At 42.9% G+C, this 17,743-nt stretch overlaps 1 protein-coding gene across 2 annotated transcripts in view; it reads left to right on the top strand.

The window, feature by feature from the left end:
* TRAPPC9 (trafficking protein particle complex subunit 9) overlaps positions 1-17,283 on the top strand; it is a 353,693-nt gene extending 336,410 nt beyond the window's left edge. For both annotated transcript variants that reach the window (XM_081323018.1, XM_081323017.1), the window contains 2 exons: positions 12,798-13,021; positions 14,019-17,283. In XM_081323018.1, the coding sequence (XP_081179144.1) occupies positions 12,798-13,021; positions 14,019-14,198 (404 nt within the window). In that variant the 3' untranslated portion in view covers positions 14,199-17,283. The remainder of the gene's footprint in view (positions 1-12,797; positions 13,022-14,018) is intronic.
* Positions 17,284-17,743: the final 460 nt, after the last annotated feature.

Genomic DNA, 17,743 nt, shown 5'->3' with positions numbered 1-17,743 from the left:
CAACCATGGCTCTTTTATGATTCGTGGACTTCAACTCCCAGAATTCCTGAGCCAGCATGGCTCAGCTTGGAAACCTCTCCCTTTCCCCTCAGCGTGGCTGGCTCAGGAATTCTGGGAGTTGAAGTCCACCAGTCATAAAAGAGCCAAGGTTGCCTACCCTGACAAATCCATCTTGCCCCCCAGATGAAGAGCTCTGCATTCCCATCTAAGCCGAAGAATAGAAAGCCACTTCATCAACTCATGATTTACTCGTGTTTCCCAACTTTGACCACTTGAAGATGTGCGGACTTCAACTCCCAGAATTCCCCAGCTGTGCTGGCTGGGGAATTCTGGGAATTGAAGTCCACACATCTTCAAATGGCCAAGGTTGGGAAACACTGGTTTAGTCCTAACAAAGAATGCTAATAAAGTGAGGAAGCTTAAATATCACCCTCAATTAGCTTGATCATCTCCATTTTCCATTTCCTTAAGATGGGGTACCTTGGTTTTTGTTCCTGGGATGCCCAGAATTGTGAAAAAAAATAGTCCCAGTACAAAGTCGAGGGCCCAGTCTAGCTTTTCCAAAATTTGCCAGCAAATCAATTCTGTAGGATTTCCTCCCTTGTAGCCCTCAACTTCTATAAAACTGGGGGCCATTGTTCTGAGGCCATTTTCCTTCTTACAACAGGCACCCAATGATCATTGTTCTAAAATTTGCTTCTCCTGATTGTTGAGCCCCAGGCATCTGAATATTCCACAGTGCTTCAGATGGGGTATAAATTATTAAAGAAACAAATATGAAAAGGACCCCCTCTGGAAATTTGGAGAGGGAAAGAACACATACAGCTTCAATATTTAATATCTAAATATTAATTCAGAGCATGTAGTAAGTCTTGTTTGTTTGCTGTTGTGATTTCTAAACTCAGGGTCTTAACATTTATCCAGCTGGTCATATTTATTTAAACTCACCATGGTTTAGTCAGATGTCTGACTCCAGTCTAGACCTAGATGTGATTCATTCATTCATTCATTCATTCATTCATTCATTCATTCATTCATTCATTTTCTATAGCCGTTCAACTCAACAAAGTGACTCTGGGTGGTTTCAAATTGTAAAAAAGATAAAACAAGCAAAACAATTAAAAAAAACCGTTAAAACAATCAAAACATCTACAAAATAATTAAAGCACGAACAGCAGCTGTGATTATTAATTAACGAATAGTAAAGGCAAGGAACAGAGCCCTTAACATATTCCACGCTCCTTACCTGAGTAAATAGCCAGATTTTGAAAACTTGGCGAAAAGCCAACGGGATTAGGGCCATTCTGATCTCTGAAGGCATGGGGTTCCCCAGAGCAGGGGGCCACAGCAGAAAAGGCCCATCTAGTCCACCCCACTCGGCATTCTTCGGCTGACAGGATCGGCACCATGCCCAATCTGCTCAATTGAATTGAAGGGTAATAACGCTTGGAAAAAGACCATTCCCTCAGATAGTAAATATAAAATAGATTGGACTGGACTGGACTAGACAGAAGGGACCTTGGAGGTCATCTAGTCCAACCCCCTCCTCAGGCAGAAAATCGTATACCATTTCAGATAAATGATTGTTCAGTCTCTTAAAAACCTCCAGTGTTGGAGCATTCACAGCTTCTGGAGGCAGGTTGTTCCACTAGAGGTCATCTAATCCAACCCCCTGCTCAGGCAGAAAACCTTACACCATTTCAGATAAATGATTGTTCAATCTCTTCTTAAAAACCTCCAGTGTTGGAGCATTCACAGCTTCTGGAGGCAGGTTGTTCCACTAGAGGTCATCTAATCCAACCCCCTGCTCAGGCAGAAAACCTTACACCATTTCAGATAAATGATTGTTCAATCTCTTCTTAAAAACCTCCAGTGTTCTTCTTAAAAACCTCCATTCACAGCTTCTGGAGGCAGGTTGTTCCACTGGTTAATTGTTCTCAGTGTCAGGAAATTGCTTTTCTCCTTGATTACTTTCCATCCGTTGCTTCTTGTCCTGCCTTGAGGTGCTTTGGCAAATAGCTTGACTCCCTCTTCTTTGGGGCAACCCCTGATGTGACTGAATTTAAATACGATACTCATTGCATTGGAAATAAGATAGGAAAGATGAATGCGATCTTCGTGAATTACCAGCAATTAAAGGGCAGCGTTCCTTTTACTTGCATGAAGCTTTGGAAGAAACCCCGGCTATATAGCTTGGAAATAGCGAGCAGGACGAACAATTAATAGGTCTACAATGAAGTTATTTTGTGTGTTTAAAATATCAATGAAAGCAAACCAAACGATTCACATGTCCAGTCTTCTTAATGAGGAATTGAGTAGAACATTTGCCTGGCTGCAATACACAACAAACACACACAAAAATCACACACTCCTCAACGTAGCCTTCCAAAACTGCTACGAAGTCCTGGAGGTGGTTCTTTCAGATCCCATCCCACTGACCAGATAATGCTTAGTTTTTGCAACTGAATTACTCTTCATTTTCTGGTTGTTGTTTTTTAAACAACAACAACTATCACTTAACACGGGGGTCCCCAACCCCTGGGCCGTGGCCTATTTGAAACCGGCTTGTGCAAGCGGCGGACCATCACACACGCATGATGCATGCAGCTCATCCTGTGTAAGAGGCAGCCCAGTGTGCATGCACACATGAGCTTGACTCAACTCGCGCAAGTTGAGCTGTGTGCACGCATGCGTGCGCCGGCCCACAGTTCGCAGCCGCAAAGGTTGGGGATCTCTGACTTAACATAAAGCTTTGGCCGCAAGTTAATTGTCAGTTGCTAAAACATTTCCATTATACATGAAAAAAGCTTTCTGCTCCAATTTCTTTTTGCCGGGGCCTTGTTGTTGTGCCTTCTTTACTTTTTCCGTTCCCACCCTGCTCTCTTGTTCTAGTCCTGAAATCTCCACTGCTTTGCGCTGCTGTTAGTTTTGGTTTTGTACACTTGTTGCCTGCTGTATCTTTACTCTTATTTTTTTTATTCCTAACATTTATTTTCCTGCAAGTTCAGGGTCCCCTTTGTTTATTGTTTATTGAATCACCTGATGATTGGCCCAAAGTCGCCCAACTGCCTTTCATGCTTTCAAAATAATTTGAAAGAAAACTAGATATCAGAAGGTACTTAATGTATCCATTTGTTGGAATCTATCTTCTTCCCTTTCTCCATTCCTTCCTTCCTTCTTGTTTCCTTCCTTCTCTCCTTCCTCTCCTTCCTTCCTTCCTTCCTTCCTTCCTTCCTTCCACATCTTCCTTCCTTCCTTCCCCATCTTCCTTCCTTCCTCCCTCCCTCCCTCCCTCCCTCCCTTCCTTCCTTCCTTCCTTCCTTCCTTCCTTCCTTCCTTCCTTCCTTCCTTCTCTCCCTCCCTCCCTCCCTCTTTCCTTCCTTCCTTCCTTCCTCCCTCCCTCCCTCCCTCCCTTCCTTCCTTCCTTCCATCCATCCTTCCTTCCTTCCTTCCCCATCTTCCTTCCTTCCTCCCTCCCTCCCTTCCTTCCTTCCTTCCTTCTCTCCCTCCCTCCCTCCCTCCCTCCCTCCTTTCTTCCTTCCTTCCTTCTCTCCCTCCCTCCCTCCCTCCCTTCTTCCTTCCTTCCTTCCCCATCTTCCTTCCTTCCTCCCTCCCTCCCTCCCTCCCTCCCTCCCTTCCTTCCTTCCTTCCTTCCTTCCTTCCCCATCTTCCTCCCTCCCTCCCTCCCTCCCTCCCTCCCTTCCTTCCTTCTCTCCCTCCCTGCCTCTCTCCTTCCTTCCTTCCTTCTCTCCCTCCCTCCCTCCCTCCCTCCTTCCTTCCTTCCTTCCTTCTTCCCTTCCCTTCCCACTAATTCAATTTAAAAATGTTGTTCATGCATGGGAAAGTTACTGAAGATTAGGTAGCTAAAAAGGATTATGAAAGCAATGGACTCTTCAACAAATTAGTTTTGAGGTTTGCGGTAATAGGTGCAATACAAAGAGTTTTCTTCTGGTATTATATTCAGAATACATGCAACACTTTCATGCACCCTGGTTTCTGCCTTGATTGGCCTTTTTATTTATTTTTTAGTAGAGTCCTATCAGCCAAAGCTCCTTTTTTGTTTAAACTGAGGATGTATTGGGGAACCCTTATTTTTTATGGTAAACCTCTCTTTCAGGAGTGCAGAGATGGGCAAATTTGGAACCTTTGCGCAGTTGCTTGGGCTTTTTTTTAAAAAAAAAAAGTTATTATATCAGGGCATGGATTTTGTATATTTCCCTTTTCGCTTTTATCTCTGCAGTCTCCGAAGAGTTGCATCTTGATTGTCAGCTCCAGAGTAGCAACAATGATAGGCTTCCATCCAGATGGCCCAATGCTAACCGTTGTGTGTCTTCATTCTTCACTGGAGTGGAAACGAAAAACCGTTTTTATTTTAGAATGAATTGGCTTCACCACATACCATTTTATGAACACCACACTCATTTAGTTCTGCCTGCTCTTTTCCATCGGTAGAGGTTTAATTTCAAGTGCATTGTTTTTATGGTTCCACTTATATCTTTTTAAATTGCTCTAAGCAGCCTTGAATTTTGGAATAAGCTGTTAAGAGGCTTTGCAGATCGGGTAAATAAATAACAGTACATACCGTTATGGCCAGATAGCTCTCTTAACATTAATCTTCTGCTTCTTATCGCTACTCTTTGCTAACAGTTCACTACCTAAGGGGAAGAATAAAATGTGGGGTCCTTGGTGCTCTCTGATCTTGGTTTATTTCCCCCCCCCCTTGCAGATGTTTCATTGCCCAAATAGGTAACACTATTAGTCCTAGAAGGGTGTGTGTGTTTTGTGGAAAGGAGGGGGAGGGGGAGGAGGAGGACTATGTGGTCCTTGATACACTCTGACCTTAGTTTTTGTGTTGCTTTTGTTGTGGTTTTTCGCAGATGTTTCATTACCTAACTAGGTAACACCATCAGTCGTGGAAGGGTGTGGGGTTTGTGGAGAGGAGGAAGAGGAGGACTGGGTGGTCCTTGACACACTCCGAGCTTAGTTTTTGTGTTGCCTTTTGTTTTTTGCAGATGTGTCATTGCCCAACTAGCTAACACTGCTTTGGGTGTTTAGCATGACAGGGATTGCAGGCAATTTGATTTCTCCCAAAATTACTGCTTTGTCTCTATGTATTTATGTATACATGTATGTGTATCTATCTAATCTATCTACCTATCTATATCTATCTATCTCTATATATCTATTTCTGTCTATGTCTGTCTGTCTGTCTATCTATCTATCTATCTATCTATCTATCTATCTATCTATCTATCTATCTATCTATCTATCTATCTATCTATCTATCTAACTCTCTGTCTCTCTGTGTGTGTATGTATATATGTATATGTATGTGTATGTGTATATGTATGTGTATGTATGTGTATGTATGTGCATGTATGTATGTGTGTGTGTGTGCGGGGGAACCTTTACTATATATATATATATATATCCATCTACCCTACCTATGTACCATCTCGATCCATCCATCCATCAATCTGTCTGTCTGCCTGCCTGCCTGCCCATCCGTCTATCTATCCTATCTCTCTATCTACCTACCCCCTCTCTATGTGTGTGTGTGTGTGTGTGTGTGTGTGTGTGTGTGTGTGTGTGTGTGTGTGTGTAAATTATTCAAATTGCTAATAAAGAATTTGGGAGGCTGATATGGCCATTTCGAACTTATTTTGTTCTCATCAGTCAGTCATACCCTTTATCTGAGATTAAAACAACTGCCTAATATATAATTAGCCCAGGTTCGAATCTTAGTTAAAGGGTATGACTGACTGATGAGAACAAAATAAGTTCGAAATGGCCATATCAGCCTCCCAAATTCTTTATTAGCAATTTGAATAATTTACACAAATAATGAACTGTCGTAAGTTGTGACTATAGCCTGCGGATAGCCTTGGGCTAGGCTGAAACAGGAAAGAAGATTTAACTAGCAAGGTATTCAAAAAGACTTGACAAATACTTCACACACACACACACACACACACACACACACACACACACATATATATATATACACACACACACACTGCTCAAAAAAATAAAGGGAACACTTAAACAACACAATGTACTGTATTTAATAGTAGGATGTCTTATTTTCTGTCTATCTATATCTATCTATCTATCTATCTATCTATCTATCTATCTATCTATCTACCTATCTATCGCTAGCAAATGGAGACTTCTAAGTTGAAACCTGAAGCAGAGAGTCGATAGCCTGGCTCTGAAATGCATCGAATAGATTTACAGCAAATACACATGTAATAGGAGGCTCAGCTGTCACCAGATTGCCATTTGGCATTTGTGTGAGATGTGTCTGAGGAGAAGGAGTTCGGCTTTTATGAATCTGTTTTGTTTGGATTGACCTGCCTACTCTCTGGCTTTTTCATTAGGAAGAGCCAAGCGGTGCCAAATCTGGCTGTTGCAAATTAAAAGAGGACCTGGGCTGGGAAGATTAAAGGGAAAAACACTGGTGCAAACAATCTGGGAAGGGTCTCCGGTGGCCCAGGAACAATGCCCAGGCTCCTTTGATTAACAAATTTCAGCAGAGGTTTGGATGGTTGGAACGACAACATCAGCAGCCGAAAAGAATTTTATCCAGCCTCGTGCTTAGTGAAGCTGAAACGAGAAGCCGACAGCAGCCGCTTCAGATTTCTTTTCTTTTTTTTTCCTGAAGGGAAAAGGAATTTATTTGCCTGGTTTAAAGAGCCCAGGCCAAAAGATTGCGCTTTCATCATTACTGAATTGGCTTCCAACGGAGCAGCATTTTCCCAAGACTGTTTCATGGAATTTGAAAGGAGGCAGAAACTTCATCCTCCAGTGTATTTTCCTGTTGACAGGTAGTCCTCGACTTACACGTTTTCGTTTAGCGGCCATGGAAAGTTACAATGGCACTGAAAAAAGTGACGTGTGACCGTTGTTCACACTTGCGCCCCTTTGCAGCATCCCCACAGTCACACAGTCAAAATTCAGAGAAACTTGGCAACTGGCTTGTGTTTGCAACGTTCGCAGTGTTCCAGGGGCTCACGTGATCCCCTTAACAACAGTGTTACTCACTTCTTAACTGAAACAGGGGTGACATGATAGCAGTATTTCAGTATTTGGGGGGCTGCCACAAAAAAAGGAGGGGTGTGTGTGTCAACCTCTTCTCCAAAGCCTCACTGAACAACAGAAATGTTGGGCTCAATTGTAGTCATAAGTCGAGGACTCATTGGCTTGCCATAATGTCCCGTGGCCTCCACCATGGGCGCTCTGACTTCTCACGCAAGGGAGAAAACTCTGTTTTGTTTGGTCTGACTCTTCCTTGATTGTACTCGTCACTCAGCAGGGCAGGCCCGTCTCCGCAGCGAGCTTAACGAAAAGCAACGCAACTTCTTAAATGCTTGCTCAGCTCCAGGAAGAGTTACTCGCTGAAACCAATCCCAGATCGTACGGCACATTCGCCGTTGATCTACTGCATATATACTGGTGGCCCCCAGGGGGAGGGCATTCTCAGTGGGTGCGCCAACCCTCTGGAACTGCTTGCCTACCGAAATCCGGACGGCCCCCGACCTTCGCACCTTCCGGTGCGACTTAAAAACTTACCTGTTCCAGCAGTCCGGCCTGGCCTGATAGCTCTTAATAGGGGTTTCATTTATTTTTACTATTGTTTTTACTATTGTTTAACTGTATACCTACCTTGCTCTGTACACCGCCCCGAGTCCCTCGGGAGAAGGGCGGTATAAAAAAACAAATAAATAAATAAAATAAAATAAAATAAATAAATAAATATAAACCAAGAGCTGCTCGACCCAGATCGAATCCCGTAACGGACAGCTAATGCAATCTGTGTCATGCCGCCGTCGGAGCCTGAATCAGCTGAGGAAGATGAGCTGGAACTGGAGCCAACGGAGATCGAGGGGGGAGGCATCATTGGCTTTGGAGGAATATGGGGAAGAGCAGGCCGAGGCAGGCCAGGGCCTTTCAGGATTGGGAGGGCTTGAAGGCAGGGAGGAGCGGGGCAGGATGAGACAACTCTGGTGTTGAGCAAGGGCCAGCCCCTCCTGAATCTCGAGCACAGAGAGTGGAGAGAAGGAGGGAACAACACAGGCAGGTCCCGACTACTCGGGAGGAGAGCATCCCGTCCCACTCCACAAGGCACACCTGGGGATTGAGATTTAAGGAGACGCTGTGGGGAGGGGCATTTGTCGGGAACAAATGCTGAATTATCGGAGGTTTGTGTGCCGTTGCCAACGTTGGAAACAACTCCCTTGATCTCCTGTTCTGTGTTGTGATCTTTACTTGTAAACCCTGAAACTCTGACTGTTGGACTGGCTGACAACCTTGATTTGGCGCTCCAAACCTCCCATTGAATTTTGGCGCCCCTTCTGAAACTACTCAGGCAAGCTTGCAGTTCCACAGACTCGTCAGATTTGGATGTAGGTTCCTTTCTTTGTTATCTACTCGGCCTTGAGTAAATTGCTGTTCCAATCTAAAAAAAAATCCGAAAACTACGTGCAGCCAGAGGCTGCTGAAGGTGTGCGTGTGTCTTGTTACTTGTTCTGGGACTTGCCAGGAATGTGGGAGCATTTGGGGAACATTTGGAGCAATAAAGGGACGGTTTGAACTGCCAGCTGACAGTGTGGCCTCTGTGCCATGCCCTGAGTCGCCACACTCTGCTTTTATGCGCCGTCTGTGTTAGCAAGCCAAATACACGACGCCCGGACTTTACTCCCTGGCAAACGAGAATGTTAAATGAGCTCCACCGAGTGCTGTGAACCGTTTCTGCGTTAGTGAGGGAGCGAAACCGAAAACCATTTCTTGGTTCAGATGAGCGGCTCTCTAAGGGTACTTTGCCCGTAATTGGCTGCCTCCCTGAGCCTCTGCAAACAGGGCTGATTGTTTGACAGAACAAGCTGTCTTTACCGGTTTATTGGGGCCAGCTTATGTTTTGCGTTCAGGAAATAATTAGTCTCTGTAAGCATACAAACCCTAAATCAATCGTAGACTAATTGGCTGGGGGAGAGGTGAAATCAATTTCTCCAATCTGAAGTTTCTGTCTTATGACCTTTAAAGTTTTAATTGGATGTGATATCGGAGGCTTCCCACGGATACATAGAGATGAGGTGTGGCACACCGCCGCGTTAAAAGGGAAGGTGAGTAAGTTTAGCCTTCATTGGACTGTCCCATTGCAGTTACAAAGTAAGGCTTGGAGACCAGTCAAATGTCTAAATTCTATATCTAATAGTGGTGCTGAGCCTTCTTAGAGGGAGAAAAAACGAGCACGGTCAAGTTTAATGTTAATGAAAAAGATGAAAATGTTGAGACTTTGGAAAGAGTTCAGAGAAGAGCGACAAAAATGATTAGGGGGCCTAGAAGCTAAAACATACAAAGAACGATGGCAGGAATTGGGTATACCTAGCCTAGTGAAAAGAAGGACGAGAGGTGACATGACAGCTGTCTTCCAATATCTCAGGGGCTGCCCCAAAGAAGAGGGAGTCAAGCTATTCTCCAAAGCCCCTGAAGGCAGGACAAGAAGCAACGGATGGAAACCAATCAAAGAGAGAAGCAACCTGGAACTAAGGAGAAACTTCCTGACAGTGAGAACAATTAATCAGTGGAAAGACTTGCCTCCAGACGTTGTGGGTGCTCCATCACTGGGGGCTTTTAAGAAGAAACTGGACAGCCATTTGTCTGAAATAGTAGAGGTCTCCTGTGAGAGCAAGGGTTTGGACTAGATGACCTCCAAGGTCCCTTCCAGATCTGTTATTATGTTATTCTATAATCCCAGATCCATTAATCAGTGGATTAGCTTTCTTTCAGAAGTTGTGGGTGCTTTTAAGAAGAGACTGGACAGTCATTTGTCTGAAATGGTATAGGGTCTCCTGCTAGCTCAGGGGTTGGACTAGAAGACCTCCAAGGTCCCTTCCAGCTCTATTCAGATTGATTGATTGATTGAGCTAATCAAGGAGAAAAGCAACCTGGAATTAAGGAGGAACTTCCTGACAATGAGAACAATTAACCAGTGAACGACTTGCCTCCAGAAGTTGTGGATGCTCTCTCACTGGAGGTTTTTAAGAAGAAACTGGACAGCCATTTGTCTGGAATGGTATAGGGAGCTGATCCTGAATCTTTGGACTGAAAAGATTGGAGAAATTGAAGGCTTTTTCTGAGCACTAACCCAGCCATTCTAGGAGATGACCAGGCTGAGCCCGAGGGAGGGGTCAAACACGTCATAAGTCACGAGTCCCTGTGCGCCCACAAGAGATCTAAATCCACCCCACCTTGAATGACTGTCTTATCTCCCGTGCATTTCCCTTGACTGTTAGTTGGCCGGATTCTTGTAGAGATCTTAAGCTCGCAATCAGTCTTTAGTCCCAGTTGAACTGTCTGAATTTTCTGATTTCCCCGGCGTTTGACATCCATCTTTTTTCACGTGTTCTGTCCATAAGCCTGTTATCCTGGCAGCCTCCATATTTTCCTTGGCACTGAGCTCAGCATGTGATTGCTAATTGCCTTGCCTTGATTTGCCCAGAGAACTGGAAAATTTAGTTTGCCAGAGATGTCGCAGCAGAGAAGCCCGAGATGTGTTAAACACGTGCACAAATGAAAAGCTTCCTTTGCAGTCTTCATTCGTAAAGCTTGTCTATTCATCTGGCCCTCTGTTTTTTAGTTCTGAAAAAATGTAAGACTGACATGAATAGGAAAGTTGTTTTGGTTTTTTTTGCCCCACTGCAATGAGATCTTTGGGGTGATTTTTCATGCGCAGGCGAGTGGGAGGGGGTTGTGACAGTGACAAAGCATTGGGTTTGACTAAAATGGTTTACACAGACCAGACTAAAAATAACAGAGAGGAGCGGCTGAAGCAAGAATGTGATGAAAGGAATGGAAAGAGTTGACCTGGTTGATTTGAGGCTTGTTATTGCTAAATTAATCTACCAAAAATGAATGATTCTGATCTTTTCCCTGCTCTGTCAGTTGATGAGGTTCTGAAGGTGTTAAGGATGCCTAAACTCTTTTGTGTCATTTAGGAAAAAACAGGGGGGGAAAATACGGGTATATATTTTAAAATGTTATTCCCGCTGGCAACACCTGTACCTATTTTTTACTGATGAATACTATTTTGAATTAACTGCAGTTGCTATCTAATCAAGATTAAAATGAACATCTGCCATTATTATCAATTGCATTTCTGTCTGGCTGTGTATGTGTTGTGATTTGTTGGTCAGTTTGTTTAGATTCCTGCGGATTCTTCACCTGTTAAACGATACCAATTTAACAATATCAAAAGAGAAAAAATACATTAGGACTGCCTGGGTGAACTCAAGATGTTTTCCGTTAAGAAGAATTAGTAAAAGATTGTGGTTTCACATTTAAAACCCTAACCTCAATAAAGTCTAACTTCATACTAGTAAAATTGTAAACTGAAAGTGTAAACTGGTTGTCAAATTCCAAAAGGTTGTCATTTTAGAAAAAACGCTACTTATGGATGTTTTACTATTACCAGGATTTCAAGTCTTAATAAAATTAATAATAATAATAATAATAATAATAATAATAATAATAATAATAATAATAATAATAATAATAATAATAATAATAATAATAATAATAATAATAAAAAAAACGTTCTTTTCTGAGTAACAGATTTTTACCTCAGCTGAATGAGTCTGTGATGATTTGCTGCAGCCGACTCACCGCGGCCTACTTACCACGGCCGACTCGCTCAAGACTACTTGCAGTGACCAACCCGCCACGGGACAATTTAACATGAGATTAGTTCCTTTTCTTCTTCATCAGCGCGTTGCAAAAGCTGGTAGTCACAGGAATGATTTCCTTTGATGCCAGAGATAAAATAATTTTGATGAAAGCATGGTCAACAAAAATAAAAGGAATTGTGTGACTCCCGTGGTGAGTTGCCGCAGTGAGTTGTCCCATTCTGCAACTGAATGATCTGCTGTTCTGATTAGGACATTGTACGGGTGGTCCTCAGTTTTCAACTCGCTTTGTTTAATGACTATTCAAAGTTACAACAGCGCTAGAAAAAATGGCTCAGGATCAGTTATCCGGCTTATGACCATTGCAGTCACGTGATCAAATGTTGGGTGCTCTAGGATTGTCATTTGCGACCTTCTTAGAGAGCTTCTGATGAACAAAGTCAATGGGGGAAGCCCAACTTGCTTAATGACCGCCTGGTTTACTTAACCTGTGATTCACTTAACAACCATGGCAAAAAAGGTCTTAAAATGTAGCCCTTAACAACTGTCTTGCCTAGCAGCAGAAAATGGGGGCTCAATTGTGGTTGTATGTTGAAGACTGTCCTTGACTTACAATAACAATTGAGCCTAAAATTTCAGTTGCAAAGTGAAACATTTGTCAAGTGAATTCTGCTCCATTTTATGACCTCTCTTGCTGCCCTTAAGTGATTCACCGCAGCTGTTAAGTTAGCAAGATGGCTGTTAAGTGAATCTGGCTTTCCCTTTCAATTTCCCTGTCCGAAGGTTGCAAAAGGGGGATCTCGTGACACCCCCCCAGGAAACTGCGATCGTCATAAATAGGAGCCAATTGGCAAGCGTCTGAATTTTGGTCATGTGACCGTGGAGATGCTGCAACGGTCGTAAGTGTAAACAATGGTCCTAAGTCAGTTTTTTTCTGTGCCGTTGTAACATTGGTCACTAAATGAACTCTTGTAAGTTGGGGACGACCTGTACCGCGGTATTCATTTTCATTTGCCACCTGCTTCCTCCTGGTTTGCAAAAGACATTCAAGTTAGGATTTCGCCTTCTCGAAGCGAAAGGCATTCATCCCGTCATTTGCTTTTTGCACTGCAGACGTGCTGGTGGAAGGGAAACCCTGCGACTCGGATATTGTGGCGGATTGCACCGTCGGGGACCCAGTGAAGTTGGAAGTGAAGCTGACCAACTGGAGCAAACGCAGCGTGGGGCCCTTCTCCCTCACTGTGATCCCCTACCAAGACTACCAAAACGGCGTCCACAACTACGATCTCCAAGACGGCATCACGTTCGTTGGATCCAACACCTTTTACATCGATACGGTGAGTCCACGCTTGGTCGTGTTTGTTTTGTCTCCGAGTTAAAAAGTTAAAGACAGGAACGTTAGTGGCGTTCCGTGCTTTTTTATTCAACACCAGACATGTCAAACTCGCGTCGTCACGTGACGTCGCGCGACGTCACGGAGCTTTTTCCCCATTGCCGGCAATGGGGGTGGGCGCGGTTTCGTTGCGACGCATCCGGCCCGTGGGCTGGCAGTTTGACACCCCTGTTCAACACTTTCTTTTTTGAAAGTAATTTGGAATCCCTCACCTGTCGGTTGTTTAAAAAAAACAACAAAAAAAACACTTGGATTTGTTTGCTTGCTTGCTTACAATTTTTCAGTTTGTGCTCCACTTTGTATAACGCCAGAATGTTTTACACCGCCGATAAAAACACAAAGTATGAAATGAAACAAAATCTGTACCCCGTGTAGAAGATAATAGGGTCAATGTTCTTTCACGTAGGTAAAATGGCTTCCAGTTATTCTTCTACCAATTTGGTAAATTAATTGGGCCTCCTCCTTGAGAAGCATGAGGAACTATATTGTTGTCCTTTGGAGAATGGAGGCTACAATGCACACAGCCCAGGGGTCCCTTTAAAATGGTGTGAAATTTGCAACAACGGGGGTCCTAGGCGCCCTCCGAAGTTGGTTATTTTCTTGCAGACGTTTCATTACCAAACTAGGCGACATCATCAGTGCGCTGTGGGGTCGTTGATGCTCTCTGAGTTGGATAACGGAATGTCTGCAAGATTACACCGAGGACCCCACAGCTACAAATATTCTTTTCTATCCGTTTGCAACAAAGAGGCTAATATTTTGACCACCACTGACCAGCAGTAATTCACCAGAGACCTATCTTTGGAGTCTCTTCCAGCCACATTTGGAGAAAATCAGGACCTAACCCAGGAACATGGAAACCCCTTTTTAATGCAAGGATGTGGCTCATATATTTTGCACTGTCTGAATCTGCTCAAATTCTCCCATCCTTTTTCTTTCAGGTTCAGCCGACAGAAAATTCTGTCTGTGTTGGTGCTCTTCTCTTTCTCTGCACGGGTGACTTTTACTTGAACATCAAGTTCCATGAAGACAACTCAGACAAGGAGTTTCCCCCTTCGTGGCTGTGCCTGCCCAGCGTTCACATCCGAGCCGTGCACTCTGTGATCCAGACCAAGTTGTAAATGTCAAGTGTGTAATCGAATGTAGCATTAACTCACTCGCTTAGCAAGGCTGGCCCTGGGTTCTACTTCTCTCCCTTGATTTCTACTCCAGGTTTTCTACATGCCTTAAAGAGGCATGTTTAAGTTACTATCTGCAAGTAGCTAACTGTACGGGGACAATCGCTTTTGCTCCTTTAAGAAGAGGCAATGTTATATGATGAGGAACTCAACGTTCTTCATTCACGAGGGTTTTCGGGACGATCTCTTTTTTTTTAGAAATATGTTCCAGTTTTTAAGAGATAACACTGAACTGTATCCCCTGATGTCTGGGGAAAAAAATAATCCTCAAATTAATTGCATCAATGCTTGTCTACTTGGGTGACGTCTACAAAGTTATAACATAAGTCACGACCTGCACCTCTAAATTCTCCTCCTCCTCTGTTCACTTGAACTTTCTGTATTCTTTCAAACTTTTAAATATCTCCTAAATTCTTTAAACTGCACGTCTTCTTCTTCTTTTTTTTTTTGTCCTTCGCTGGCCAAGTTGGTTCAATTCTTAGGATTGGATTTAAGTACAGCTTTCAAAATCTCTTTAACTTTTTTTTCTTTTTGAAAAGTAGTCCAGATTTAAGACAGTTGTGGCAAAATATAATTGGGTAGGTCCAGCGAGATGTCAAATCTCCATTTTTGGCTTGGCCACTTTTGAACCTCTTGAGTGTGCAGCCTTGGAACACGTACTACTCAAGAGACCGTGTTTTTTTTTGGGACTTTTCAGCTGTGTTTCAGAAGCATTTGGCACAGATAAGGCTTTGTTAGTTGAATGAAATGAAACTCAGTATAATTTTTTTAAAAAAACAACAACAATGAGTATATGACAAGAGAAGCTGACTCAACAGTCTGGACTACGTGCTGCTTCCTAGGAGGAAGACCAGACAGACCTTAAAATTTGTGTATTCCTTCTCCTTTTATCTGCTTCTTCACTAGACAGCCAAGCAAATCCACTGAACTAGTTTTGATTTAGGCAAAGACTTTTGCCTGCCGGGAGTGCACAGATGGAAATGGAAGGAGTGGCTTGCCAAGGAAACGGAATTTCAAATAATTCCAGCCCATTCCAGCTCCTTTAGCTGCTGTCAATTAACTTGGCTATGAATTGTCATTTGCAAAACCTTTCATGGGTTCCTGGTTTTCCCCACGGAGCCGGAGCCGTAGAGGAGTGATTATAATGCATTTTGAGGACAGTTCACACCAACCAACGGCTGCCTCTAACCCAAAGATTTTAACCTCGTAGCCCTCTTTCTAATTGAGCGCGGTGTATTATTTCAGCAGCTTCTGAAGAACACAAATTGTTCTTCATTTCTTTCAAAAATTGTTTCTATCAAAGGCAAACCACAAAAGGCATCTGTTCCGAATCTTTCATTCTTCCCTGTTTCTTTGGCTGAAGACATCATTTTTTTTTTATTTTTTTATTTTATTTTGTGCAAAAAAAAAAAATCAACATCGTATTTCAACAGCACGGGCTAATGGGATTGTAAGCTAAATTTGCACCAGGCTTTGAAGGATGTTGATTTAGGCCTGAACTGTTTTTTGTCTTTTAATGTACTGATGTTAGTCAGTGGCAACAGAGGGAAAAGATCCAGATTAAAGACTACCAGTCAATCTCACAAACGATGCTTACCTAAGGGATATCCTTCTCCCGGCCTTCTTTGCTTAGTGCAAATTTGCTTCATATCATCCAATATTAAATAGCTGTCTTGGGAATGCACCGAGCAGAAATCCTGATTCTGCATTTTCCTTGGCAAAGAGGATATTACATTATGCATCTTTCTTCCCCTATTACCCTATTTTCACTTGGCTGGCACGCAGGCCTCTCTTTGTGGAGGATCGGGGTTCATAAAGGCCAAATCCATTGGAAAATGGCCCATTTAAAATCTTCCGGGAAATGGAGCATTTGCTTCAATCTATAATCCCTGTATTTCGGTTGGATTGTAGGTAGGCTTTATTTTTTAATAAGAGAAATCAACCTGCATTCCATTTCCACAAGGGGTGTGTGTGTGTGTTGGAAAATCTGCATGTCATGTTATCTCTTCTCTCACCCTATACTTCAGTTGTAGTGATTATCTGATAGCGGAGACATTAAACTCACTTTTATAAAATCACTGGGTTTTTCTTCTGCCCAGGTCTTTAAAAAAAACCGGGCTTACCCTTCAGCAGAGCATTACCAAAAGACTTAAAATCCTTGTAGTTAGTTTGTTCAACAAGTTACCTGCGGTGGCTACCTGTACTGTTTGCTTTGGATGGGCAGCCCGCGTTCTCACTAGTGCGAAACGATCAAGAAATCACGGCCAGGTCCAACCACCGATAGCACGATACCATTTCCAAATAAGCAACTATTTCCGCATTGTCTTCCTTGCTCCTTCATTGGTGAGCTCTCATCTTCCACCTCGCTTCAGACGCCGCTTGTCAATAAGATCTCTTTAAATAATAAATATCGCTCCACGCAGAGTGACCTTCAGGGCGGTGGTTCCGCTCTAGGAACATAGCCTCTCCGTCTCCTCTTGCTCCCTTGAATGATGACCTGGTTTGGCATTTTCCCGCCGCACAAATCCGGAGAAGAGATGCAGGGTTGGTCCTAATAGTTTGAGCATCCTGGAAACAATGCATTTCTACTTAGAGGTAAATTTCCTCACATCGTCATAATTATTTCACTGAGGTGCGTTTGTGGCACATTCACACGGAAGTAGCTTCCACAGAAAGTTGTAAGCCCACCTTCTCTTTTATTTCCTTACCTTTTATGCATTAAAGTCTTTAATATATTAGAATTCCACTGGAATTTCCTTGCATGGGGTGGCCTCAAAAGATAGCATCTCGGAGTATGTATGTGTAAGTTATTCTCTTTAATGTCTCCTCTCCCAGAAAACAGGGTTGATTTCATTATCTCCTAATGTGGTATGTAATGGGTCAGCTTTTGCTTGTAAATCTGATGTGACACCATTAAATGAGTTAAACCCTTCCTTGTTTTAAAATCTGTTACAAACTCAGGACAGAATTCGGCCTGTTCTGGGTGTGCTCATGGCAAATTGAAACCATAAATTATTGGAACTTGTCAAATAAACAGCTTTCCAGGCCTTTTTTTTTTTAATCCAACTGCTGGACTGACTTTTATTTTTGTTGGGATTTTTATCATTTCCAATTACATGTTCCCTTAGTAGCAGATAACAGTCTGGAAAAAAGCAAGGAAGCCTTTCAGATTTTTTTCCTCAATCCGGTAATATCGACTATTTGTTTTTTAAAAAATACAAGTTTTCTCGAAATAAAATGTGAGTCAAGGAATCCTCCCTAGAGGACACACCTACGGCTGTGCTCTGGCATCTTGAATTTAAAATTGTGTCAGAGGCACAATCAAGCACAGATCCATTGGGAGATTTTTCTGATTTTTCTTAGGGCTTCTGAAATTAAGGAATGGGTATAACTATCGGCTGTCACCAAGGATTCACTGTTGCCAATCGCACAGTCTGAGAGTCTAATTTTGTCTCTTGGACCTCAGTCCTCCGAGCTTCTCTGTTTCT

The sequence above is a fragment of the Vipera berus genome, assembly GCF_964194415.1.
Source record: "Vipera berus genome assembly, chromosome: 3".
NCBI lineage: Eukaryota > Metazoa > Chordata > Lepidosauria > Squamata > Viperidae > Vipera > Vipera berus.
This window is presented reverse-complemented; position numbering and strand designations above follow the sequence as displayed.